This window comes from Anastrepha obliqua, chromosome 2, assembly GCF_027943255.1.
Source record: "Anastrepha obliqua isolate idAnaObli1 chromosome 2, idAnaObli1_1.0, whole genome shotgun sequence".
NCBI classification, from domain to species: Eukaryota; Metazoa; Arthropoda; class Insecta; order Diptera; family Tephritidae; genus Anastrepha; species Anastrepha obliqua.
Window position 1 is genome coordinate 118,305,286 of NC_072893.1, and position 26,703 is coordinate 118,331,988.

Genomic DNA, 26,703 nt, shown 5'->3' on the forward strand with positions numbered 1-26,703 from the left:
CATTTTGGAAAGTGAATTTGCAGTGCCCCGATAAGTACAGAAATGACCTAACACGAGAAGCAACAAGCAAAAAACAAATATACTTTTTTTTAGTATATCTAGCCATTTTTGCAATTTTTTTTTCTTTAGCTTTTGAAATTATTAAATAGATTATATACATAATCCTTTCAATTTTTTTAATGCGAGCAGCAGTAGCCAAATTTTTTCAATAATGGCGAAGCGAATGTAATTTTTTCGCCAATGGCAATGAAAAAAATACATTTTCGACACTAGTTTGCCATTTTGTTGCGAATTTGCTGGCGATTCGCATATCACAATTCGAGACTGTTACGCCTATATTTTCATTCGCTTCGCAAGTGACAATACTACATAGTCTTATACCAGTAAAAGTGGATGTCGTTTTACCGAAATCACCTTGTGAATTCGTCTTGATTAAATTCAATCAAATAGTTTACGTGTATATCGATTATGAATAATCGATTAATGCGTTTGTTGTAAAGGAATAAATTTTAGCTCGGTAGATAGCATGTTTTTGTTTTTTAATCAAACTTATATAGTTTTTAAATACAGCGAATACCACCAAAGCAGTAGTCTTCTATTAACAGAATTGCGCTCAACATTCACTTTAATCCCAGTACCACGTTGCCTTCTATTACTATATACATATATAATTTGAATTTGAATTTTATCTGAGCTCACATATTTTCCTTTTAAACTAATTTTATCGTTTCCATACCAGACAAAAGGTTCAATCTAATCACTGAACATACCAAACGCCGTTGAACTCATCGACATCGTATTTTAACATGAAAGAGTAGAGCAGAGTGCGAACAGACCACACGCCATTTTAAGTAATTGTGACAAACCGCAATAAAGTGTTCTATCTTGTTTGTGACGGTAGACGGTAAAACGCTGTTAAATAATTAAAAAGAAAACGCAAAAACGTGTACAAGTCACAGATTAACGTACAGGCTACGTCGGTAATTAGTTTTTGTGTACGTGCGAAGTGAGTGTAAGGCATAAAGAGTTGTTGGAAATTTTCTATCAAGTCGAAAAGAAAAAGATTTCTCAGATTCTGCTTCCTCTTCGGTCCAGTTTAGCCCCCTCGGCGTTTCATATTTGTAATAAGTGTTGAAAAGAAGAAAAAAGAGGAAGAATTGGAGCAGGCAGTTAAAAGAAAAAAGTAAAAATCGAAAGAGTAGGCGAGCTCACTGCTAAACGCAGCGAACAAAGCGTACACGAAATCGAAGTGTGCGTAAAGGAGACAACGACAACGCGAATTTTTCTGATACTTTGGAGAATTTTTGCACTGAAAAAGCATTTGTCAGCACGCACGCTTGCATAGACAACACACATCCACACATACGTAGGGTATACTTTTGAAAGTGCGTGCGTGTGTGTGTGTTTGTGTGAGTGCGAAAGGTGCATCAAGAGCGGGTGTGAATAGTGTATGAGAGCAACGAACTCGCGTGCAAACCACGAGAGAAAGGGTAAGCAATATGTGTTGGAATACAGGAGGAATTTTTTTGTTTTCATTTGAAATTGGTACATAATTTGTTTGTTTGTGTGAGAGCATTGCCGGTATTATAATTATGAGAATTACACACCTTTTGAAATAATTTGACAGAAGTATATTTTGTTAAATAGCTTTTTTACGCAATATTTGCAATATAGGCACTGGTGTGCGCACCATTGCTAATTTAAACGTCTGTGTTTAGTCGTGGCGTGAGTTACATATTAATGGTAGATCATTAAACTTGTGGGCTTTGAGGGTGTTGCCAGCGCTGCCAGACACAGGTGTCTAAAAAGTAACTCGGTACAAATGCACGTTGCTATTTCACGTTCACTACCTGTCTTGCATATCAAGGTTAAATTCCTGTTTTTTGTTTGTTTTGGTAGTGCCAATTGTTAACTGCAATCCCGTTTATGGCAGGGATATTGATGCAGGTATTTATAACGTCAGGTAGGCAAATTAAATTTCTGATTTATTTTGTTTAGTAAATATAAAAGGTTTCGTATATTTCCCATTTGGCAATGCTATGCTAAAAATTTCGCTTTGACACATCACGTATACAAAATAACTTACCCCAGTTGATTCTTTCCCACGCATGTGTTATCTATTTGGCAAAAAGAGTCAACCGTCTTATCTTTAGGTTTGGTAATCATCTCGTTTCGTTACAAAAATGTTATCTGTCATGCAAAGCGAACGTTGAACAAAGGCGACTATAGAAAAATCTTGATCTATCCACGATTTATCCCGTCGTCGGGAACGCTAAATGCAGCGGCGGCAGTAAAATCATTCAACGAACAAGCGAATCTGAAAAGTAGCTGCAGAAAGACGACGAGTGTAAAACGGAAAAAATTTTCATGTCGGAATCATAAAATTTCTACTGCAAGCAAGAGAAAAATTCGATTTAATTACGTTGAAAATTGTGTGACAAATTGCGTTAGAAAGCAATTAATTTGTTTTTGATTGAGTGTTTTTTGTGACGCGAAGATTTATGCGATAAAAGTTTATTCACTAAGAAAAAGTCACCGAAAAGAAGAAGCAGAAGAAGAAAATTTCAATTCTGGTATAGTGTGGTGGAGCTCCACCAACAAAAGAGAAAAAAAAAGAAGAAGCAGAAAAGGAACCAATGACCAAACGGTTGCGGCGACTACATCGATAAAGTGGAAGTATTGAATAAGTGTCGATAGGAAACGCGAAGTCTGAAGGTGTCTCGGAAAAAGGTAGAATCATTTGAATGGAATGCTATAGATTCTCGATAAGTGATACCAAACCTCTTAACGAAGCAATTGGCCGTGAATAAGAATAAAAAAATAGTAACATGAGCGCTCTTTCATAGTAGAAGTACGTTCGGGAAGCAAATTATGTGAATGAGGTGTGTACAGCGGGGGTGCCATCATTCGACCTGCATTTGAATGGCAAAACTCCGTTGGGGACAAAATGTAGAAAAAAGGCGAAGCAGATAACTTTGTCGTTTCAAATAAGTGGGGGCGAAACGGAAGAATCTGTAGTAAAAAAACTCCGTAAAGTGAGAAATCTCCGCGTTAACTGCCACTTTCATAGAAAACGTGCGCTCAGAAGTAATTTGCGCTTGCTTTAGAATCTTGATTACTATATTATTTTTATTAATAAATCGTATTTTGCTTGCCTTTTAAATCAAAGTGAAAGCGGATAAAATTCGTTACTCGCTTTCGTTCCCACATCTGGAGCACTTATTCATAAAATGTCTTTAGGTTAGTAAGCACTTAATATTATTTGTATCTGACATTTACATTCACATTCAATGCTGCTACGTCTTCCACCCCATTTAATTCCGGTGCGCCCAACATCGCACCTATTTCGTGTATCGATATAGCCGTCTTGTGCCATTATTGCAAGACGCCACCACATTCTTTCGTTAGGTTTTTTCCACCTTAATACGCCTTTTGGTTGTATGCGCTTCTAGCTCTTTGTTTGATTGCATTTGTATATAGTTGGATGCTTTTCATGTTTCTTTTTACTCATTTACAACGTTTTGCATAGTCCCCCTTTTTATGTCTTCATGGATATTCTTGGTCATTGCCTTCTTATTGAAATTAGTGTTGCCAGAAATTCACTTACAAAATTGTATAATTTATTAAAAACAAATTAAATCAAACTTATTTTGTTTTCACCCCTATTTTATTGTGTTATATTTCACCAAGTACATTTTTTTATGAATTTTAAATAAAAATAATTTTATATGAAGATAACCTAGTTGTGTCAAGCGACTGCGTTATTCTCGGACATTCCTCTTTACGCTTTTCGCTCGTTAGTTTAGCTGTCAAAATAAATCAAACACTAGTTGTCTCGCTTACACCTGCTGGTAAAGGTGCGGTGTTGTTTTTTTTGGTTTCGAGAGAGTGCCAATTATTGCCACTTTGTAGAATTTATGCTGTCAGATTTTTATTAAGTCCTTTAATTTTTTAGTACATTGTATTTTAATCTTGTTATAAATATGCGCTTTCATACTAATTAAAATATTTAATATTAAAAGCTGCAAAATTGTTTATGATACAAAAATATGTATAGCGTTTTGCCAGTTGCCTACATTTTCTACTTGGTTATCGAGTTTTTTTTTTTCATTTTTACAATTCATAACTTACATATGCACATAAATACAGGTTGGTCAATATAGCGGTTTATTAAAAATTCCAAAATTATAAAAATTTTATATAAATTTTTTTTGGTATATATGTATGTAACTACTCATTCTAATAAAGATTCTCACTGTTTTTAGCACATGATTTCATTATGTGGTCGTCTCGGTTGACTTCGCAGTAGCGCATCTTGTTAACCTAGATTTTCAAGTGCTTAACCCGTTTTTGGATTTTTCTCAGAAATGCCGTGCCAGTTATTCGTCTAATATGCCAACAGAGCAAAATCTGCTCTAACCTTCAATGAAAAGGGCGTCAGATTACTCTGTGGAGCACTTACAGGTCACATTGCCTGTAATAAACACTTTAACACAATAGGGTTATCTAGTACAAGATCATGCAGGTTCTGCTGTGATGGAGAGGAGTTTATGGAACACTTTATCACCAACTGTGAGGCATTAGGCCACAGGAGACTCCTGAGCTCGTACTTACAATTGATTGCGCCCTCCAAAGGAGCTGGGTCGATTCCTCGGCATACTAAATAATTACAATTAAGTAATAAAGGCGCACAATAGATCAATCTGGTAGCAGTGCATAAAGGCCTTAGCCTAACCGAGTATACCTAATATGCGTGTATCGTTCACCTAACATTGGCTCTTAACGGCACCCCACATAATGAAAGTCTAACGGTTTCAAATAGCAGTTCCACGGTTGCCAATTGAAATCGCCAGCACGACGAGTACAGAACTTGGTACGCAGAAAATGTATTGTGGTATGGCGCGCATTCCATCGCGCGCTGAAATCATAGCTGCTTCTGGCTCATGTCTTCAATTTCCGACCACAAAAATTTGTTTCTCACGCTGCTGCACCGTAGGCTGAAATAGCATTTCCACTGGCCAAAGATGCCAACGCTCCAAAATCCGCAACATATCTCTGAGGATGCACGTGCTTCTCCCCAAATGCTTTTTAACATAGCCACCAAGATGAAAATACGTTTTGCGAGAAAAATCCATTTTGTTTTTTCAAATAAAATCCCTATTTGAGTTATTCAACATTGAATCTGGAAATTAGTTTGCCATATTTCGCAACTTTCAAGTGTAATGTAAAGCGATTCATTTCATTCCGCGAAGATATGATACCGATTTTCTGTCAATATTTCCTGCGTGAAGGAGCTTTCACTGTCCAACAAAAAAAAAAAAAAAAAAAAAAAAAAAAAAAAAAAAAAAAAAAAAAACATTGATAAAAAACGCATTATATGCGGACGACCCTGTGTATAATTTACGTTTTTGAGTTTTCATTTCGCTTTGCTCAAGTGTATTTTAGCTGTAAAAAGTGTTATTAACCTCATTTATACACATTGTTATTACTTTTGCCCTCTCTTCTCGCCCTGATTAGATGTCATTTATTGTTATATTACAAATATTTTCCATTTTCGATCTTCTAACACTCGTCACATTACTTGCCACTCGCAACACGCATCTTTCCTTGTCGGTTCTAATGTATGTAAAATGTATACGTATAATGTACATTTATCATATACTCCTCTTTAACAGCGAAATCGTATGCTTTTTGGGAACGCATTTGCGTTGGGGAATGTGTATTCACGGCCAATGCCATGTGAATCTGCATTTGTTGTATTAAAGCTGCCGCTGTCGGCTTTGCTTGTGCGATCAGTTGGTTAAGTTGACGTACTGTCTACCTCACTAGTTTTTCTGCTGAGTGGGTAGTGGTGGTGGTGGTGGTGTTTATGTTGGGTATGTGTGAGCAGTGCATCCCATAGTTACACCGTTTTTTCCCTATCCTATCCTATACGTTCTTTATACATAGCAATACATTCACCGTGTTGTGCATATCTGCATTTTTTTCTCTATACTCACATTGTAGCAGTAAAATAATTTCAAATTAATTTCTTACCTTTTGAACTTTCGGATTTTAACTAATTTTGACAAAACCAAAAGCGTACGCATGAGGATAATCAATATGTGTGTGTGCTCTTAATTAATTAATGATAATTGTGTTCGTAACTCTGGAAAACATTGTAGGTGTTAGACATGTGTTATATATCTTCGCTTTATTTGGGTCATTGACCGGCACCACTGTGAAGCTGTGAACATCTCAATGATGTAGTTGTGGTTTTTGCTGATGGCAATCAAACTGCATCATCATACTTTTGCTTTCTTCATTTAAATTTTTAAATAAAATACGCGTATAAATATAATTACATTGACCTACAGTGGGGAACAGACGATTGTAAACACCAGCTATGTTTTGTTACGTTTCGCTAAGTATGCGTTTTTTTTGGGCAGGCGGTGCAACTTGTCGAAACCCTCCCTTACCACCACTGCATACAAACAACATTTAGCGTATGGTGTTTCCAGCAAGGCAAAGACTGGAAACGAACGATTTTTGATGCGTTTGACCATTTGCAATTAGTTATTTACAATACCTACTTGTCTAGGTGATATCAATCGAAGAATCAACTATCTGCTGCGCGGTCGTCTGGCATAAATAACCCGATATTCAGTAAGCTGACAATATGCACTGGGTGAATCTAAAGCGCAGTAGGGATTATTGGAGTAGGATTGCAATCTCACGCGCAACTGCGGCAGGTTTTAAATAGGGGTACACCAAAAGCTTGGCAAATGTTTAAAGAAAAAACTCCAACGCTTCAAATGCACTTTGCGAGGCCATACGTAATCGGTGTAAGAATGATAAATTACTAGGTTTGCCTTCTAGCTATGGGGGAAAACGAAATTGCGCGAGTAACTTCCCGTTGTGAAAATAATTCAGAATGAGTGGCACATATTAGACCGTTATTCGGCTCTCAGCGAAATTGAAAGCATCAGCTGATTGGCTGACGTAACCGGGGTCATGACAGCGGTTGCTTTATGGGAGTGTGTGTTGGTGATATACGAAAAAACTGAGATTGCGTTGGTGATAGACGAAAAGAATTAACACAGCCAATATTCATCTTATTTCATTACCGTCTGAACAAAGACTGATTGGACGAGTAAATGAATACGTGTGAAATTAGGGGATAGATTTTTTACTCACGCTCGTTTTCCTCCAAAGCTGATGTTCAAACTTAGTGCTCTATCATCCTTGGGTAACTTCGGCTGCCATGTGTGTTGATTTTTGACTGTACTGATTTTTTTTGTATCTCGCCAATCAATCTGTTTTTTTCATGAACAAACCGCTGTCATGACCCGGATTACGCCAGCTAATCAGCTTATGCTTTCAAATTCGCAGAGAGCCCCTGCATATTTTCACGATGTAATAAGTGCTTGCCTGATTATAAGATTTATGCTAAAAAATACTAATAAAAGATGTCAAATTGTTACTGATTATATGCCCACTTATGCATATACCAGGTGTATAAGCTTAAATCCGCTGTTTTTTAGTAAAAAAACCCTTTTTTTAATAGAAAGCAAAAAAATAATTTATTCAAAGTATTTGCCCTCGCTAGCTATACATTTTTCCCATCTCTCGGGCAATTTGTGTATACCACGCCAAAAGAATTCTTCATCTTTCGAGGCGAACCACTTGTCAAGCCATTTCCGGACGTCTTCGTACGAATCGAAGTGCGGTTCGGCGAGCGCGTGACCCATCGATGAAAACAGATGATAGTCCGAAGGGGCCAGGTCTGGTGAATAAGCGGGATGAGGTAGCACATCCCAATCGATTGTCTCCAAGTAGTTTTGGACCATTCTTGACGTGTGCGATGGGGCGTTGTCGTGGAGGAAAATCAGCTTCTCATGTCTTTGTTCATAACGAGGCCTTTTTTCACGCAAAGTACGGCGCAATTTGATGAGTTGTTGGTGGTAGCGATGAGAATTAACAGTTTCACCGGGTTTCAACAGCTCATAGTAAACGACACCCTGCTGATCCCACCAAACGCACAGCATCGTCTTGCGTCCAAAGCGATTAGGTCTTGATGAAGAAGTTGATGGTTGGCTGGGATCGACCCATGATTTTTTTCGTTTAGGATTCTCAAAGTATATCCACTTTTCATCGCTAGTCACCACAAGATGCAGGAACGACTTTTTTTTATGCCTAGCCAGCAAGATTTCGCATGTGTTTTGGCGTCGCTCCATCTGTCTATCGTTCAATTCATGGGGTACCCATTTTCCGACTTTTTGGACCTTTCCCATGGCACGTAAACGCATGGAAATGGCTGGTTGAGTGACACCTAACTGCTCGGCAAGCATTTTTTGCGATTGGGTATCGTCCTCATCCAAAAGAGCCTGCAATTCATGGTCCTCAACTTTTCTGGGCCGATTTTCACGCTTCTTGTCACTCAAGTCAAAATGGCCGTCTTTGACCCGACGAAACCAGTCTCTGCAAGTTGTTTCCGATAATGCACTGTCACCATAGGCCTCCACAAGCATTCGATGCGATTCGGCAGCCGATTTCTTCAAATTAAAGCAAAAAAGTAGAGCTTCCCGCATATGCTCTTTTTTTGGCACAAAATTAGACATGATTACGCAAGGAAAAAAGTGTGTTGCTGTATGAAATCACTGATGATGTGCAGTGATTGATGTAAACAGGTGTCGAACCCATGCAAAAAAAAAATATGGCATTTCTATGGTAACTTGATATGCTCACTAACGCCATCTACGAGATTTAAGCTTATACACCTGGTATTTTTATGAGCGCAATAATTTTGGGGGTATGTTATGTACCCTATGATCAAAAAGTACCGAGAATGTTTAATTTAAACGAACCGCGCACGTGGGAACGGATCCATAATTTTTTCTTATGTTGAGACTACTGTAAGACACACAACTGTCACTATTTATCCGTTTTGAAGCTTTTGAGAAATGCTGTACGTCGCAAACGGCCGGAAATGTGGGCAAACAATTCTTGGATTTTGCATGATAATAACGCGCCATCGCACCGAGCCCAAATTGTGCTGGATTATTTGACCAAACACCAAGAGATACGGTACACTAGACAGGGCTAGTTTACTGGGGCAGACAGTGTACAGACAGGCCATAAACGACATTCATCGGGAGACCCATACCACCTTCTTAAGCTCCCGACCTCCGAATGCCGTTATCGGAGTCCAACCACCACCTATTGCAGACGAAGAGCTCCAGCTTCCCCGAGAGTCCCGCGTAACCTTGGCACAATTACGTTCTGTATACTGCAGCAGCTTAAACTCCTACCTATCGAGAATCAACCCCGACATACCAAACATATGTCCGGCATGTGAAGGCACCCCGAACGACACTAACCACCTTTTCACATGCCCTATAAAACCCACTCATCTAATACCTCTCTCCCTCTGGGCCCAACCCGTCGAAACAGCTAGTTTCCTGGGCCTACCGTTAGATGAGCTAGACGAAGACGACCGGTAACTATACTACACTGACAGGGCGAAGATACTGCTACAACAACAACCAAACATCAAATAAATACCTTCGTGCAAGCACGGTATTCACCTGATATGGCCCTGTGCGACTTCTTTTTGTTTCTCAAGTTGAATTTACCACTTCGTGGAAGGAGATTTCAGTCGATAGAGGAGATCAAAGAGAATGCGACGAAGGAGCGAAGGCCATCCCTTCGTTGGCCTACAAGGGGTGCATGGTGCACATGTGTGTTGCTTTAGGCGGGTCATATTTTGAAGAAGATAAAATAAATTTGCCTGAAATTAAACTCTATTTTGTTTTATTAAAACATTCCCGGTACTTTCTGATCATAGGGTATGTCGATTTGTGGTTTTAATTCGTTAAACGCAAAGAAAAAGCTATTGAATTTATGTATTTATGCAACTCATTAACTTGTTAAATAATATTTCTTTCTTTTCGTTTTTACAGAATTCATAGAAGACTGAGGATTTAGATTTAAAGTAGTAAGAGGATTCCCTTTTTACGAGGAAAGATTTTCAATAAGTGTCTGAGGCTAGAAGTAGCCAGTTTCAATATAACGTCGATTTTCTCCAAAACATCAAAATAGTCCATCATAGTGTGGTAAATCAAGGCGGAACGCAGCAGCAGCAGCTTTCCTGCCGGCAATTCTGCGCGCATTAGTGGATCAGCACTCGTCGTCGGTGTGCGGAATTGTGGATTACACAAAAAGTAAATAAAAAAACTTGGAATTACAACTCATTCGATTGCAAAAAGGAAATACAAACACAAAGTGTGCCGAAGAAACACACATTTCGATCAATCGCAATTTCGATATTTCCATTTCCGGTGCGTATCCAAGCGATGCACTTCTAATTCATTGCACTGAGGATTTGGCAATTTAAGTTAAAGTAGTTGCTACCTACCAAGTTTTATTATCAAACGGAGTAACAAGATAGCGCACTAAAAATAGTAGCCATAGAACGGCTATTGGAAAATAGAGACACGAGGGATTTGTAGCATTGTGAATACTGATCGATAGAGAAAAAGAAACATCCTGTGTTTAACAAATATCATTGAAAATTAATACTACTATTGTCTCATAGCAAACCAGGCAAGCGAAAATAAGTATAAGTGTAACAAAGCATAAAAAAGCTGGAAGCGTAAAAGTTTTGTGAAACAGAAAGCGGCTTTTGCGCTACTAATAAGCGAAGCCGGCCTGTAAAACGAGCTATAAAATATATATAGATATATAGTATATAACAGCTGCCAAAACCAAATCGTTAGCTTCACGTTAAAAATCAACGCTTTTGACTACCGATAGTGTTCGGAATAAGAACGAAATTCACATACACAAATTTACTAAAAAGAAAAACCAAAAACCAAACCAAAACTGCGCAGCGAGCTGCAGCACTTGCAGAGTAGTAGTGGTGAAGTGAGTGCGGCGCAAGGGGGAGGTAACGCTAATGAGGATCTACTGGCAGCATGAGTACACTGGGGGGAAGTAGGGGAGAGCGAAATGCCAAGCCCAAGTTCTCAGCACTCGATATAAATCGAATGTACAAAAATAGTCGCGTAAGTGATAGACATAAGAAATATTTAAAATAACCTTTATTATGGCTTAAGTTAGTTTGCTAAATCACTACTATTTCAAAAAAGGCGATTCCATATAGTATTTGCTGTTTTTCCATAGTGTACAGTTTTATATTTTATGCTCATTGCACTTTTTAATTTTCATAGGGTGAACCAGCTGAACCATCTGCACAAAAGAATCAATTGCCACGTAAACATGGAATGCAAAGTTTGGGCAAAGTGCCGTCCGCAAGGCGACCACCAGCTAATTTACCATCCTTGAAAGCTGAAATAAATTCGCCTAATACGAATAACAATCTAACACCATCAACCGGGCAAGAAGGTACGTGTCTGTCTGTGCTTTAAGTTGAGAAAAAAAATTAAAAAATTTTAAAAACAAAAATTGAAAAAAAAGTCATTAAAATTTTTAAGAACATAAAAATTGAAAAAAAAAAATCATTAAAAAATTTTATAAACTAAAATTGAAAAAAAAAATCATTAAAATTTTTAAGAACATAAAAATTGAAAAAAAAATCATTAAAAAATTTTATAAACTAAAATTGAAAAAAAATCATTAACATATTCAGTAGTAAAAAATTCTATGCTATTAGAAGAGGGTCTTAAATTTATGAAACAAAAGAAGATTACTTATTAATTATCAACTTTGAAAGTAAGTCAAAATCATGCTTGTTCAATCGCTGCCTTGAATAATGTTAACCGCTATGAGAATCATAGGTTAGGTTAGGTTTGGTAGCCGCACCATTGTAAGCCGCAGGGGCTGAGCTAAATTTCCCTTTCCATATTGAACCATCCTGAGCTTTTGACAAAGCGTAAAAGGTTGTTGATACCTAAAGTGTATAGATTATCTATATTCATTAAGAAGTTGGATGTTGTTGTAACAGCATAAAGATTCCCCATACTTACACACAGGGAATCGCGCTGGAGTGACAGTCCTTGGCCGGATATAAATCCGGGTCGTTTCGGTAACGTAGAACCGACTGTCGTGGATACGGTTGTTGTTGTAACAGCATAAAGATTCCCCATACTTACATACGGGGAATCCCGCTGGATTGAAGTTGGATCTTAAATATCGGTTCCTACTTCTGGCTAGAGCCGGGCATGTGCAAAAGAGGTGTTGGATTGTTTCCAACTTCACCTCATTCCTGCAGCTACGACAGAAATCATGCATGTAAACGCCTAATCTCGTTGCATAATGACCTATGAAACAATGTCCTGTGAGGGATCATGCAAATTACTAGGTTATTCAATAAGTTTTGCGGTTCGATAAGAAAAACACAATTTTATGGTTTGAAATACACTGAACATCAATACACTTGGACCAACGAGATTCTAATTTATGAATTCCATGCCTGAAGCGAGAATCTGGAAGGGTTGCAAAACACGCTTCCACAGGAGCTATGACTTGATGAATATTTGATGGAATACACTTTTCACGTACGCATTTTTTAGGTCTGAAAACAGAGGAAAGTCGGTAGGGGCCAAATCTGATGAATTCGGTGGATGTTCCAACATTTCGAATTTTAGTCATGGTCAAAATGCTCTTGTGACACGGCGCATTGCCCTGATGAAAAATAATTGTTTTCTTTTGCAAACTGTGTATTTTTTTCTTTTGTGTTTTTTTTTTCACGCCATTTTTCAACTTCAGCTGGTTTAAAAGGTTACAATAATATTCATAATTTATATTGTTTTACCAGATTGCACCTAACCCACGAACAAAATTCCTTTCGCATCCCGAAAAACTGCTGCAAACACATTCTTTGCCGATTTCTGGGCACGAATTCATTTCGGAGCCAAAGACCCGGGCTCACTACACCACTCTTCTAGTGTTTATATATTATGATTGTTTTGTTCGGTGTCCGTTAGTTTTTTTTTTTGTTTTTTTTTATTTTCTTTATTTTAATTTATATTTTTTTATTTTATTAAATTTTTTAATTAAATCTTTTTTTTTAATTTTTTTTAAATTTTATTTATTTGTTTTAATTTTTTTCTTATTTCAATTTTTCTATTTCTCTTTTTTTTATTTTTGTTTTTTATTTTTATTTTCTTTATTTCTTTTTATTTTCTTTATTTATTTTAATTTTATTATTTTATTAATTTTTTTTATGTTTTAATGCTTTTTATTTAATTGTTCGGTGTCCGTCAGATTTTTTTTTTGTTTTTATTTTCTTTATTTTAATTTATATTTTTTTATTTTATTAAATTTTTTAATTAAATCTTTTTTTTAATTTTTTTAAATTTTATTTATTTGTTTTAATTTTTTTCTTATTTCAATTTTTCTATTTCTCTTTTTTTATTTTTGTTTTTTATTTTTATTTTCTTTATTTCTTTTTATTTTCTTTATTTATTTTGGTTGGTTGGTTTAAGGGTGACCCCGCATCGGAGTACCACATAGACCGCAAGTTGGGTCCGTTGTGTTGCCCTAGAGCTCATTATTTTAAATGATTTCCCCACCTAACCGAGATTTTTATTGTAGATTTTGATCAAAGATATTAATTCGTTTCGAAAATTTTATGAGAGATTCGATTTTCAGGTCCGAGAGTATTGAAAGATTGTCAATTGTTGGAGAGCCTAGAAGAGCGAGTCGACTTCTGGCTAGACCCGGACAACTGCACAGCAAATGTCTGCTCGATACTTCTTCATCTTCGTCCTCGCAGTATCTGCACAGGTCGTTCTGAGGAACCCCGAGCCGACGTGCGTGAGTGCCCAAAAGGCAGTGGCCGGGAATAAGAGATGTTATATGCCTTAGTTCGTGTTTCGAAAGACTTATAAGGGTTTTTGTCTGTTTCAGATTGTAGGATGGCCAGATTTGTCTGGTCGTAACGCAAGTAGTTTCCACTCGTCACCTCCGATCAGCAATACTGTGAAATTCTCGATCGATGAGCATTTTACATGTTGAGAGCGGAATGTGGATTGTGGGTAAGTCACTAACATTTGATTGCGCAGCTCCAGCTCTTGCGAGCTCATCAGCTTTGCAGTTACCTTCGAATCCACTGTGACCCGGTATCCAGATAACTTGGACAGAATTCTGAACACTTATCTCGTTAAGAGATAAGAGACAGGATCGAACCACATCTGAGTGGGTATAAGAGGAGCTGAGTGCTCGAACGGCCGCTTGACTGTCGGTGAAAAAGCGGATATCCTCTAGTGATATTCTATTTTCTAAGAGAGTTTTCGCAGCATACCAGATAGCGCATACTTCCGCTTGGAATACGCTACAGTAGTCGGGTAATCTAAATGATAGATTGATGTGAGGGGATTTGGAAAAGATTCCAAATCCCACTTTGCCGTCTTGTTTTGAACCATCTGTATATATAATCAGTGGGCCATCGACTTCGGTTAGATTTGTCTTCCATTCTTCCCTAGTTGGGAGTGAACAGGAGAATAGCAAGGGTGGTGATGGAAGACTTACATGATAGTCTATGTCGGAAGAGATAACAGTGTTCCTGTTCAGTATGGCCAAGATACTTATTCCATTTCGATGTAGCATTCATGCGTGTCGCTGCTTTCGCTGCAATCGCTTTGCCAGCCAGATCGATAGGGAACAAGTGAAGCAACGTATTTAGAGCCTTAGTAGGTGTTGTACTTAAGCATCCTGTTATCAGGAGGCAGGCTGTTCTTTGGACTCGATCAATTGTGGCTACTCTGCACCGTTTTTCGAGTGCTGTTCACCATACAACCACACCGTAGAAGAGTATCGGTTTGATGATCGAGGTATATATCCAATAAATGGTCCGAGGTGAAAAACCCCAGGTTTTGCCTATAGCTTTCTTACAAGTATAGAGAGCTATGAAAGCTTTTTTACATCTGTTTTCGATGTTCAATTTCCAACTCAACTTCCTATCTAGAATAACTCCTAGATATTTAGCTGAATCAGATAAGAGTAATGATTCCCCTTTTAAAGTTATTGTTTGCAGTGGAGGAGATTGTTGTTTCCTATTGAAGAGAACAAGATCTGTCTTTGCTGGATTCGTATTTAGTCCGCATTCGGTGCACCATTTTGACAGAATATTGATTGAGCGTTGCATGAGCTCAGTGAGGGTATTCAGGTGTTTGCCTGACACGCAGAGTGCAATATCATCTGCATAGGCTACAACCTTGCAGCCTGCTTTTTCGAGATTTCGAAGCAAACTGTTTACAGCGAGATTCCAGAGAAGGGGTGAAAGTACTCCGCCTTGAGGAGTGCCTTTGACGGCGTACATTCTCATGCGGCTTAACCCAAGCTCTGAAGTGATTATTCTATTTTGGAGCATTTGTTCGATCATCTTTCGGATGGAGTAATTAATACCCAATTTGGCAATTTCAGACAAAATAGCGTTGGGTTCAATATTATTAAAAGCACCTTCTATGTCCATAAATGCGACAAGAGAGTACTCCTTATTTTGTTTATTTTACAATATTAATTTTTTTTTTTATGTTTTTAATGCTTTTTATTTAATTTAATTTTTTTTTAATTTTATTTATTTTATTTTATTTTTTATTTTTTATTTTAATTTTTATATTTTTTTATTTTTAATGGTTTTTGTTTAATTTACTTTTATTTTATTTGAATTTTATTTGTTTTTATTGTCTTATTTTTATTTTATTTGAATTTTATTTGTTTTTATTTTTTTTTTTTTTTGATATTTTATTTATTTTATTTATTTTTGTTTTTTATTTTTTAATATTTTTTTTATTTTTATTTTTTTATATTTTTTTTTTATTTTTTGGAAAATATTTTCAAAGGTTATTATAAAATATTTAATAACTCCAATTTGTCTCAAGACATTCATTTTACCACACTTCACACTAAATATGCCCATTAATTATGTAAATATTTATGCATCCATATATTTCGCCCAACCACCTTAAAATTTTCCAGTCAACTCAACGAGCGGCGGTCAAGTAACAACACACACACCAACAGGAGGAGCACCAAGCAATCAACAACAGCAGCAATTGAAGAACACCAGCAACAACAAGTCCGCACTTGGTAACAATATAAGTAGTAATAACATCAACAACAATAGCAGCAACAACAGCGTCGGCGGTGTAAAGCTTGTTAACAATTCAACAACTGGAAGCGCTGGCGGTAGTGGTGGTCAACAGTTGCGTAATTCTTCAGTAGCGAATCACGCTAATCAACAGCAACAGCAACAACAACGACACTCGCCAATAACATGGTCATCTGTGACAACTGGCAACGACTTGACCGGGGGCGGAAAGGGCAGCACTGGTGGTGGGGGCAAATCGTCAATACCGCCACTCTATCAGAGTCCCCAATTTCAGTACGAATTTCCAACATTAGATGGCACAGTTGGCGGCGGCGGCGGTGGTGGTGGTGGTGGCAGCGGCGGCAACGCATCGAACCGAAGCAAACAACACCAGCAACAGCAGGATCATTTTCATCACCATCAGCAACATCAGCACCAGCACCAACAGCAACAACAACACCACCACCATCACCATTCGAGCCAACAGCATCAGCATCAGCATTCGCAACAAAATCATCATCACCATCAACAACAGAATCACCATCCGCATCAACGAGACTACAACAGCCAACAACATGGCGGCGGCCGTCACGCGTACGATCAGCGTTACGATGCACACAACTACAAAGATGGCAGCGACGGCGACGGTGGCGGCGATTACGCGTATCAGCAGCATCATCATCATCACCAGCAACAACAACAACGCGAACTGAACGAAGTGAGTCTGCGTCCACAAACCGATGCTGCCGCCTGGTTGCAGCAGCAAGAGAAATCAGCCAAGGGCGCAGTAGAAGGCCAGTTGAACCAACAGGGCCAGGGCCACCAAGGGCAGAATGCCAATGCTGCGGGCGCAGCAGTCCCGTTGCCGATCCTGCAGCTAATGCCATCGTTCATGCAGCGAGGGGCACCATTGCCCCCAGCTGGCAGCAGTGGTGGTGGCGTTGGCGGTGTTGGCAGCAATGGACCGCGCTCTCAAACGCCACCAAACTATCAGAACGGCATTGGCGGCAAGGAATCGGGTGGTGGCGGTGGATCGGGTGTTGCACTGCGTCAACAACGCTCGGCTGGCGGCAATGGTGGTGGTGGAGCGCAGGACTATCGCTCAGGCTCACCGGCTGTTAGTAGTTTCCGTGCAGCGACCATAATACCCAAAAGACCACCACAAATGGTCACACCTCCATTAAGTGGCGGCTGTGGTAGTGGTGGTGGTGGCGGCACACAAACGCCTAACGGTGGAGGCGCAGGCGGACGTAAGGAGAAAGAATTCGTTATTGAACCAGAAGTGGTCCAAATGCAACGACCCATCATACGCGAAGAAGATTTGGAACGTTTAAATGCTATAGCCAACGATGACAGCTGGACAAAACAAGATGATATAGACTACACGAAAAAGTTGACATTCTCAGATGATGAATCGCCTGAAGAACATACTCCAACGCTGGAGCGCGATCGACCAGTATTTAACAAGTCGGGCGGCAGCGGTGGTGCTCTGGATCAGCGTAAGAGCTCCAATGCGAGCAGCGTAAACAACAATTGGCAACGTGGCGGCAGTGTTAAGGAACAGCGGGAAAGTGTCGAGCGTGAAAAATCGACTGAGCGCGAAGATACACGTCAGCAGAATGGGCATCGCAACAGCGCCGCGGGCAGTATCGCTCTGGACGCGGCCGTTTATGAGCGTGTGAAACAACGTAAAGAAGAGGAGGAGCGTAGAGAGAAAGAGCGCCGTGAAGCAGCAGCTCGTAAATTACAGGAACTCGAAATGAAGATTTACAACAAGAAGGCAGCGAGCGCAGCAGCAGCTGGTAGCGGTGCAACAATAACTGCCGGTGGGGGCGACACCGTGGAACAGCCGACACCTCCGCCCTCTGTAGGAGGTGGCAGTGAGGAGGAATTCAATATGCGGCGCGGTGGTGGCGCTGGCAGAGATTACGAACGCGGCAACATGCGCGGTGGCTTTGATAATCGCGATGTGCGCGGCGGTGGCGATTATGTACGCAGCGAACGTAGTGGTCCTGGCAGTGGCGTTGGCGTACCGACTATAGGTGCTGGTGGCAAGCCAATATTTTCTGCGCAGTTTCAATCGAATTTGCCGCCTCGATTCCAGAAGCAGCAGCAGATGCAAGCCCAGCTAGGCGCACCATTAACAAGTAGCGGAAGCGCTTTAGGTAGTAACGGAAAAGCTCCCGGTTCATTGGGAGTTGGTTTAGAAAAATCAGCCTCTTCTAATTCCGCCTATGAGTCTGGTGGGCGTTACATGCAAAAAGGGGGAGGCATTGGTGGTGCCGGTCAAATGCAACGCGGCGGTCGTGGTGATTATCGTGACAACTATACGCGCGGCGGATATGGCCGTATTCGCAATGACAGTGAACGCGACGATGAACCACGTTATCATGGTGGACGCAGTGGACGGGGTGGAGATGATTACATGCGTGGGAACGGTATGACCCAGAATCAATTATCGCGCAGCATTTCGGATACTTCGCAACGCAAAACTAGCGTTTCATCCAACGATGAATCCTGCAAATATGCTGGCGCCAACAACTTGAATGATTCTAAAGAGTTTGGCAGTGGCTTACTTGTGTCGTCTTGGGCCGAGGAGACGGATGCTGAGCTTAAGCGGCAGCGCGAAGAAAGCTTCTCTTCATCTCATAGCCACGAATCCCTACCCATTAAGATACTGCAACGTCCGCATACCCAGAAGAGTGTATCGGAGGAGGAATCTTCCTCACCGCAGCAGCAGCAGCCACAGTCGCAACAGCAACAAAACTTACATTCGCAACAGCAACAACAACTGCAATCTCAGCATCAACAGCAGCAACAGTCTCAACAACAACTGCCACTTCGTCGCAGTGAAAGCGAACAAACATCGCATTTTGCACCAACCCAGATTCTACGCCGCTCTGAGTCTTCGAGCGATGAGAAGTCGAAGCCGCAGCAGCAGGCAGGAAGTAGTGCGGAAACTGTCTCAGCCGGGAAGATAGTTGAAGAGAAGAGCGTATCGACTATAAAGCAAACAATAGACGCCGAATCTCTGCAGAAAAAGCGTAAGGAAAGCGAAAGCAGTAACGCCGCTGCTCCTGTCATTTCAGGGGCTCGTAAAGAATCTATTTCTACTGATGATACCAAGCAACAGGGTGACGAAAATCGTACGGCAGCAACAACAACGGCAAGTCAACCACAGCGGGAGCCGAAAAGACCTAATCCGCGCGTTGGTAACGGTGGCGGACGTGACCGCGACCGCGACAGAGACCGTGATCGTGACCGAGGCTCCCATTCACGCCCTTTCGGTGGTGGTCGTGGCATGCGCGACTGGTATCCTCGTGTTATGCGTGGTGGACGTTATTATAGCTCGAATGAAGCACGGCTCCCCAGTGAGTCTGAGCATTCAGAGGACGTCGATGACGAATCGTATGGACGTCGTGGCGATCGTCAAAGCTCTAAAGTGCCGCGAAAGGAGCATGGCGGTGGTGGTCATCGTAGCAGCGGGGAAGAACGTAGCTCAAAGGAAGGTTTCGCACCGCGTGGTGAACCATCTCGTCGTGGTCGTGGCGGTGGCGCAAATATTGGCGATCGGAGCGAGCGTGGCGAACGTGGTAGTTCTTCATCCTATCGACGTAACGATGGTGGACGCGGTCAGGGTCGCCATTACGGCAGGCAGCCCTATGATGAACACCATAAGGAACATAAGCGCAGCTCAGAGTCGGAACAGGCAAGCGGTAGCAATGATGTGGATAAAACGAAACAAAACCAATTGGCGCTAAGCGCTGGACTTTCTAAAGTTAAGGATGGTAACAATGCCACTGCAACATCCTCTGCGGAGGACAAGACGCGCACACAATCGAGCGGTAAGCAGCAGGCTCCCCAGCAGAATTTGTCAAACGCGCAGCAAACAAAGAAGACAACAACTGGTGTTGCCGATACAGAAAAGAAGAACGCGTCAGCAATACCGCCAAAACAGTTCGGCAGCAACAGTGTGGGCCCACAGGCGCGCAAGGAGAGCACATCGAGCACTAAAACTGACGACGTATTAGAGCGGGAACGTAAGTCTTCTTCTAAAGAAAAGGACACACCCGGTGGCACAGTGCAACAACGCAGCAATAGCTCGGGGCAACTGGCGGCCGCGCAACGCAGCAACTCTACTGTCAGTGTTAAGAAACAAGATTTGCCAATGGCCTCGTTGCCCACTTCGCAATCGACATCCGCTATTGGCGCCAATAAACCCAACCAGCAGCAGCAACAACAGACGGTTACGAAACCACCACCAGGCCTGGGTGGCAATAATAACGGCGGCAACTTCAAGCCTGCCAACAGTACAGCCGTAACAAACCAGAGCGCTACTACGCAACAACAACAAAAACAGAGTGTCGAATTGCAAAAGAGTAAATCGGATACAAATGCCGTTACATCGAATGTGGGGCGTCAACAGCCGACCTCACAGCACCGTGCTTCTATCAATGAAGTAGACAAATTAAAACTGGGAACCGGCAGTGAAAAACCAAATGCGGTTGTGAGTGGTAGTAACCCGTTATTGCTAGATGGCGCTCCAGTGAATACGATCATCTTTGAAAATACCAACTACAAACAGCAAGCACAGGCAGCGCAGATGAAACGCTCCTCTGAGTCACTGGCTTCAGCCGTAAGCAGCGGCGTAAGTGTTTCGGCAGTGGAAACGCTCAGCACGGCGCTATCTCAGATGTCTTTCGCCAAGGCGAATGATTCGCCAGTGCCTGGTGGCAGCGTGGTTGTGTCCGCCGCGGGCGACTACGACAAGGATATGAAATTGGGCTTCACTTTTGGCGATGCCACGGAGACGTACGTTACTTCAGCGCCCAACAAGCAAACAAATGATAACGAACCGAAAGTTGTAAGTGTGGCTGCGCAACAAGTTGGTGTTGCCGCTGTTGGCCAACAACAACATCAGCATCAACAGCAACAACAGCAGCAGCAACAGGCGCAGAATATAATTTCGACCGCCGACTTGAATATGAAGATTGCCAGCGTAAAGAAGGTGTGGGAAAGTGTGGCGCCCATGACGTCTGAGGCGAATACATCTGTGCTACAACACCAGCAGGTGGCACACCAGCAGCAGCAACAGGCGCAACAGCAGGCACAGCAGCAGTTGCAACATCAACAGCAACAGCAGCAGCAACAACAGCAACAGCAGGCCCAGCAGCAAATGGAGGTAGTGGATCCCAGTGGACATATGTCCGCGGCCGCCTCTTTCGTAGCAGCTGCTGTAGCCGCATCACAACAACAACACCAACAGCAACATATGCCACACTATGCAGTCGCGGCAGTGCCACTACACCAGCATCAACACCACTCACTCTCTTCGCCCGGTCCCGTGCCAAGCGGCTACGGCGGCCATGGCTCACCGTTCGACGTCGCCACACCACTCGAACAGCAATTCGCGCAAAGCGGCAGCATTGTGGTGGGTGGTGCCGATGATGCCGCCAGTGTAGGCGGCTATCCCAGTCCCCAGCAGACACAACAGCAGCAAGCGCAATCTGCTGCCGCTGCTCAGCAACAACAACAAGTGTTGAAACATCCAGATGTTGTGAAACAGCAGCAGCAGGCGTCTGCCGCGGCCAAACAGCTGCAACAACATCATGGCTCCTCAATGGGAATGTCACCACCGCCTATTCTACAACAGCAGCAGCAGCAACAGCAGGCGCAACATCAGCAATCAGCGGCACAACAGCAACAGCTGCATGCCGCACCACCCTCGTTTTACCAAGCATCACCACAATTCACCGGCATACCCAGTCCGCCTACGGTCGTGTTCAACTCATCGCAAATGGCACCGCCACCACCCTCGCAAGCAGGCCTCTATGCACCATTCCATTCACTTGATCATTCGAGCCGTTCGCAATTTTCAGCCGCAGCAGCGGCGCACAGTTTTCCTGGTCATTACAGCGCAGCAGCGGCAGCCACCGGTGGTCCCTTCAATGCGTACACCATGCAGACGCCACCCAATATGGCTGCTGCTCCTACACCTGAAATGTATTCCAGTTTAACGTCACAGTTCCGCATGGGCGGTGGGCCATCGCCTTTTGGCAATCCAAACTCGCAACAGTTAAATAATCCGAATGCACCAGCGGTGACGATAATCTCCTCTAATTCCAATTCGATGATGTCATCGGTAGGTTCCGTTAAGCCGCCGCCTTCATCCCAACAACTAGGTACGATCGGTTCCAAAGGTGCCGGTGGTGGTGGTCCATATGCAGCACAACAATATATGAATCTGTATCCCGGTCCACCGCCACAACATCCACAAGGTGGCCCACCCGGTCCACCGGGAGCGCATCAATTGCAATCCAACAGCTACTACTCAAATTCGGCTAGTGGACCCAACGGACCGGCATTCTATGGTGGTCCACCACCACAAGGCGCAGGCGCCGGTGCGCAAAATTTTGGTCTGGCAGCTGCAGCCGCTGCAGCGGCAGGCCTCTATGGGGGACATCAGGGCGGTCCGCCCGGATCCAATGGTCCTCCCGGACCGCAGGGACCCCCCGGCCCACAGTCGCAGCACACAATGGGTAACTTTAATACGCAGTTTATGAATTCGCAGCTGTTGACAGCAGCGAGCATCAATCAATTTCGGGCTGGACCAACGCCTCAGCAGCAAGCAGCTGCCGCGGCAGCATACATGAAGTCTGGGCAAGGGCAAAGCCACTTGCAGGACTCGGTAAGTGGGAATCAAATAGTTGTAGAAGAAATGAGAGGGAATATGAATTTGTTGGAAAGCGGAGAGAATGACCGGGGGCTGCGAGGTTAGGATTATGGGGGAATTTGTACTCGCGTTACATCAAGAATCTTTTTCCTCCAATAAGAGTGACTCTCACAAAAAAAAAAAGAATTTGAAAATGGGATATATTCGAAAAAGTGAAGTGAGGTTAGGATTATAGGAATTTGAAAATGGGATATATATACGCCAAAAATTGAAGTGAGGTTAGGATTAGAGGCTAAATTGTACTCGTCTAGCGAAAACGAAAATATTTCTTGGACAAAAAACAAAAACCCTACATCAAGAACCTCTTTCTAATACGAGCGACTCTCACCACAAAAAGAATTTGAAAATGGGATGTATTCCGAAAATGGAAGTGAGGTTAGGATTAGCGTAAACGGAAATATTTCATGGATAAAAAAAAGCCCTAAATCAAGAATCTCTTTCTAATAAGAGCGACTCTCGCTACAAAAATAAGTTTTAAAAGACGAGGAAACTACTCGTGAAAGGTAATTGAGAGTTAAGGTGCTCGCTTTGATCCATTGTTAAAAAATAAATTAAAATTTGTTGGCCATACGAGGTTCGTTCAAAAAGTTGTCAGCCTTCAAAAAATGGTTTTCCAAGAAAGTCGGCAGTGCCGACATGTATTCGAGGACTCACAGGTGTCTGAAATCAAAAAAGTCAAAATGGCGGACGTTCAAAGACGAGCCTTTTTTTAACTCTAAAGGTCCGAACAAATCACTAAAATGTTTTTTTCTGAATGAACGTAGTTCACACGATAACGACATCAATTCTACGTCATTTAAACTTTATTTCATAAAAATCGGTTCGTTAGAACCGGCTATATCTGTGTCCATTGCCTATGTGAAGACCAATTTTTGAAGACTGAACCTTTTTAACGAACTTTGTATGGCCAAAAAATTTTTTTATTTTTTAACAATGGTCAAAAAATTAATTACTGAAACAAAAATAAAAAATCTTTTTTTTTTTCGTTTTACACGCTTTTAAAAAAACACCCCAAAAAACACCATTTCAAGTGAGTCGAGTGCTTTAATTAAGTTTTGTGAAGGTTGCAATAGAGAGTTATGAAAAATTTAGCAACATTCATACACAAATATATTCTAAAGTAAAGATTTCTTTTAGATGGGACGTCAACTAAAAAGTCCACTCGGCGCTGACGTCAGCTTAAGTTTAGCTAAACAGGTGCAATCTCAACCCAGTCCTCCACACCATAAAAACTATGGAAGCGTAAGTGTTATTACTTAGTTTTATGCACTTATTTCGCTATTTAAAGCCCTTGAAATAATGCTGACTTTCTTTACTTTACAGTGGGACTTACAGAATCAAGTCATGCAACAACAAGCACAACAACAATCACAATCGCAACAGCAACAAGCTGTACAACAGCGCTCTGGCGGAGTTGGTGGTGTAGGTGGTGGTAATGTGCAGAATATGCCGCCCGGCAGTCGAGGTGGCGGTGGTGGTGGTGGTCCGCCTGGTGTACAAGGAGGACCCTCGGGGGGCGGTGGTGGCGGCCAAGGCGGACAAGGGCGCTATCCTACGCCCATTCAGCGTCCCACCAATTATCCACAACATCCACAAGGTGGTCCCCAGTCACAACAGCAGCAACAACAACAATCGCAAGCTGGCCAACGGCCAAATAATATGCGACAAGGTCCTGGCGGTGGGCCACCCGGCTCCGGTGGCGGTAACGGGCCTCAGGGTGGAGTGGGTGGCCCTGGCGGTCACAATAATGGCAATGTTGGCGGTGGCGGTCCTAATGGGGGCGGCGGCGGCGGCCAAGGTGGTGGCCCTGGTGGTCCGAATAATGGTGGCGGCGGTAGCGTTGGCCCCAACGGCGGTGGGCAAATGAACAAACCCTACTACAATGCAGGTGGCGGTGGAAGTCGAGGTAATTGAATGAGGCCAAGCAACAACACATACACATGCCAACAAATAACAAACACAACACATTGAGAACAAAAAAGCAAATAAAAAATGAAAGGAAAACCCACAATAATACGCACGTGAAATGATGGCTAACTCAAACGGAAGGGTATGAAAATGCCGCGATCCAACTAAAGAAAGAAAATTTTAGAATTCTTATAAGTTAGCACAAACGCGTGAAACTTTGTGTAGCGAAATGAAGGAAAAATGCAAATAAATTCAAATACGACAATTACGTAAACAATGGCAAATTGCAATTGCAATTGCAGAATGCAATTACATAGTTGAGTGAAGAGAGGAGAGGAAAAATACAAGTAAATATTATGTTTGAGTAGCAGAAATTGCGCGCATGCGCAACAATAAGTAGTAAGAAATATGAAAAATATAAAACAAAAACATGCGCACACACATTGACGCATTTGGCATAAGCGAAAAATCTCGTTTTAGTGGCGGCGGATATTTGGATGAAACAAAGGGCAAAAAGTAAATGAAAGCCAGTCTTGAACTCTTTTTTTTGTATGTATTTGGTGGTAAATTTTTACATTTGCTGCAACCGAATTTTCACTTATGGCAAAGTATGAAATCTAAACTGGCGCAAGCAGAAGAAAACACGGCTATTTTTCGTTTATGGGAATGCGTGCAATTGATTTGTGTGCCGAGAAAAGTTGTAACATGTAACGATGTAACACAGCAACAATTATGTATCCTTAATAATCCCCTAAAATGGTATACAAAAACACGGCTTCAATGTTTGGTGAAAGAGGAAAAAACAAAAACAAAAACAAAAAACAAATTAAATACAAAAATAATATAAAAAATTTAATTATTAAATAAATATAAATGGAAATGAGCAAGTTTTTAAGAGGCGCAGACGGCGAAGGAAACAAGTCGAAACATGTGGGAAAAGAATTAAAAGAAAAAAATAAATAAATGAGAAAGCAAACTTGAAAGAAGAAACTTGAAGAATAGTATGAAGAGTGAAAATTATGCAAAGAAGAAGAAAAGGAGAACATGAAACTCGTATGGGTGGTAGCAGTCAGACAGCAGCCTGCCTTACTGTGGCTATTAGCCAATTTACTGTACTACTTAAGTGCGTTGAAATAAATATGCTGGGGCCAGTGTAGTTAGTTATGAAGTTGTGAAATGTGACACTTAGGAAGCGCTGAGGCGCAGCAAAGCAGCGCTGCTGCTCTAAAAACGCCGAGCAGGTGTTACGTTACATATATTTGTTACAATTTTAACTGATATTGGTTTTCAAATGCCAAAAATAAAGAAAAAGAAGAATTTATCACACAAACAAATTTAGTTAACTTTCGTTAAAGTCGAAACGACGAAAAGTGGAAAAGTTTTTTTTAGGCACTTCATTTCATAACTTAATTTTGCGTGTGTACATTTTTGAAAAACTCAATTTCTTCATAGCTTTATTTTTTGGTTTTACTGTTTTTTTTTTGGTATAACCTCAATTCGATTTACAACTCAATACAGCTGCATAACAACGCTCCATGCTACAACGTACGCTATTATATGTAACAATTTATATATACATTCATATAGAAAATACTAAAAACCAACTTTGGCAAAAATTAAAAGTGAAAAGAAAAAACAAAATTGCGACCTATGCAATTTTCGTAAATTGTAGGCGGCGTCCTTTGTGCGCATACAATTCGTTTGCACTGTAGCAAATAATAGTGCATTTATACCAGTTTTACGTCTACCGTCACAACAACTGTTTGGACACACACACACACACACACTTACCTAAATGAACGCATAATTAAATAAATATTTATATTTATAAATAAATGAAAAGAGAAGAAAAAAAAACACAAATGTACAACACTTGACTAACTAATACGCATTGGTGCGTAATGGAGGGGCATCAAAAACTGATATTCTAGAGGAAATGATCGACGGTAGTTGTACGCATAAGAACAAGGAATCAATTTTTAAAAAATTGTACAGCTAGTTGGCATTTCCTCTTAATTAACTTTCGGGA

At 41.3% G+C, this 26,703-nt stretch overlaps 1 protein-coding gene across 3 annotated transcripts in view; it reads left to right on the forward strand.

The window, feature by feature from the left end:
• The first annotated feature begins 749 nt into the window (after positions 1-749).
• Positions 750-26,703, forward strand: part of LOC129237540 (uncharacterized) — a 37,406-nt gene continuing 11,452 nt past the window's right edge. Inside the window, exons 1-6 of one of the 3 annotated variants that reach the window (XM_054872351.1) lie at positions 750-1,490; positions 9,942-11,045; positions 11,211-11,385; positions 15,922-22,721; positions 23,904-24,008; positions 24,090-24,672. In XM_054872351.1, the coding sequence (XP_054728326.1) occupies positions 10,956-11,045; positions 11,211-11,385; positions 15,922-22,721; positions 23,904-24,008; positions 24,090-24,672 (7,753 nt within the window). In that variant the 5' untranslated portion in view covers positions 750-1,490; positions 9,942-10,955. Of the gene's footprint in view, positions 1,491-2,269; positions 2,731-9,941; positions 11,046-11,210; positions 11,386-15,921; positions 22,722-23,903; positions 24,009-24,089; positions 26,531-26,703 lie in introns of those variants that run through there. The other 2 variants (XM_054872353.1, XM_054872352.1) reach the window with 2 other exon arrangements.